The following is a 1,557-nucleotide window of genomic DNA, read 5'->3' as shown; positions in this document are numbered from 1 at the left end:
TGAATCCCAACTCTACTTCTAGGTCATGTTATTGTGAACACTGGTTTTCAGTTTCCTTTTCTAATCAAGCTTTATCTTTTCTTTTTTAACTCTAGCACTATGGGACTGAGTAACACTCTCTTCGTGATGGCCCTCCTGCTCTCTGGTAAGAACATTTTAACTTCATAAACTCCTAGAATCCTTCCACTGTCTTGCACTCAATAAGTCTAACCACTGCAAGCTTGAGACCTGGTGGGTTTTTCTCACTTTCTACTCAGTGTTGTACAATGCCACATGCAAAAAGACTTTCCTGGAGAAGAAGGAATTGTCACGATTGAGACCAGGTATTTCAGCAGATGGCAGGCAGGCCCAGCCCGGGAGGGAGCTGTCCCCTGTGTGTATCCTCCTCCTCCGCTGTCTCACACCATGGGCCTGGATGCACAGCGGANGTCCCCTGTGTGTATCCTCCTCCTCCGCTGTCTCACACCATGGGCCTGGATGCACAGCGGAGGGCAGACTGGCCTGTCCGGTGGTGCCCAGGAAGCTGGGGAAGGCCGTTGCACGGAGGACTCTGATACTTGAGTCTTTTGCTTCACACATACCCTCTTGTGGTCTTCTCTGACCACGTTTCTGGAAGGAAACAGCTGATGGGCTTCCAAAAATCTCTTCCATTACAGAGCAGTGGTTTCCGCATTCCCTGCCTTCCTGCTCCCCGTCCCACTCCCTTCCCCACCAGCCCATGTCCACAGTTCACAGTTGCCACTGCTGACTGGCAACCATGGACCTTCAGCTGACTGCATCAGCTGATTTACCGTGAAGCTTCTAGGCGCCACCCCGTCCCAGCACAAGCCCTTTCCCAACCCCCTCAGGACCCCATGAGGGGCCCCAGCAATATAGTCACGTCTTATGCTTTGGTAACATTTGGATAAGTAAGATATTTTAGCCACAGAAGGTTAAGACCACTTTCTCTTTCCACTGTGACTTTTCCCTGCCTCACATTCTCCTGTTGGGTGGCCGTAGGCATTTTGTATTTTAATTCTGCATTCTTTTTTGTAATGATCCCCCCACCCCCAAATTTTTAGAAACATCAGGCCTCACAAAACTTGTCTTCCCTTCTGGCTGCTGTTTCAGTTTCTTCATCTGTAAACGGATTGGCTGAAGTCCCTGCCGCACGTCCTTGTGACTCAGTGCCTTCTAGTTTCTCGCAGCCCGCCCCTTCCTGCTGGCTCATCTTCCCCACCCATGGCCCAGAGAGGGAAGCTATCCCAGTCGTGCTGCGAGGCAGACAGCTAGGCAAGCAGCACCGGAGGCCACCCCGACCCGGCCACGAGTTCTCCTCCAGATCCCCACACGCTAGGCCCTTGGCCATTGTCCCTGTGCATGCCGTTGTCCCCATGTGGGTGATGAGGAGTCAGGGTACCAGGGAGAAATGCTCCCACAGATCGATGCTGGCTGGGATAGCCCTTTTGTGACTTCTGTTTTCTGCTTAGCACCTTGGAACTTGTTGAGTTCATGCATGTGAGGTCTGTAGATGTGCTAACTGATCACTGCCCTGACTAGATAATAACGGCAGCTTAG

General features: G+C 51.7%; 1 protein-coding gene across 2 annotated transcripts in view; it reads left to right on the top strand.

Annotated features, from left to right (window-relative positions):
- Nucleotides 1-1,557, top strand: part of CD86 (CD86 molecule) — a 68,802-nt gene that overhangs the window by 35,902 nt on the left and 31,343 nt on the right. For both annotated transcript variants that reach the window (XM_008564810.1, XM_008564802.1), the window contains exon 2: nucleotides 96-145. In XM_008564810.1, the coding sequence (XP_008563032.1) occupies nucleotides 96-145 (50 nt within the window). The remainder of the gene's footprint in view (nucleotides 1-95; nucleotides 146-1,557) is intronic.

This window comes from Galeopterus variegatus, unplaced genomic scaffold (assembly GCF_000696425.1).
Source record: "Galeopterus variegatus unplaced genomic scaffold, G_variegatus-3.0.2 Scaffold192, whole genome shotgun sequence".
Classification (NCBI taxonomy): domain Eukaryota; kingdom Metazoa; phylum Chordata; class Mammalia; order Dermoptera; family Cynocephalidae; genus Galeopterus; species Galeopterus variegatus.
This window is presented reverse-complemented; position numbering and strand designations above follow the sequence as displayed.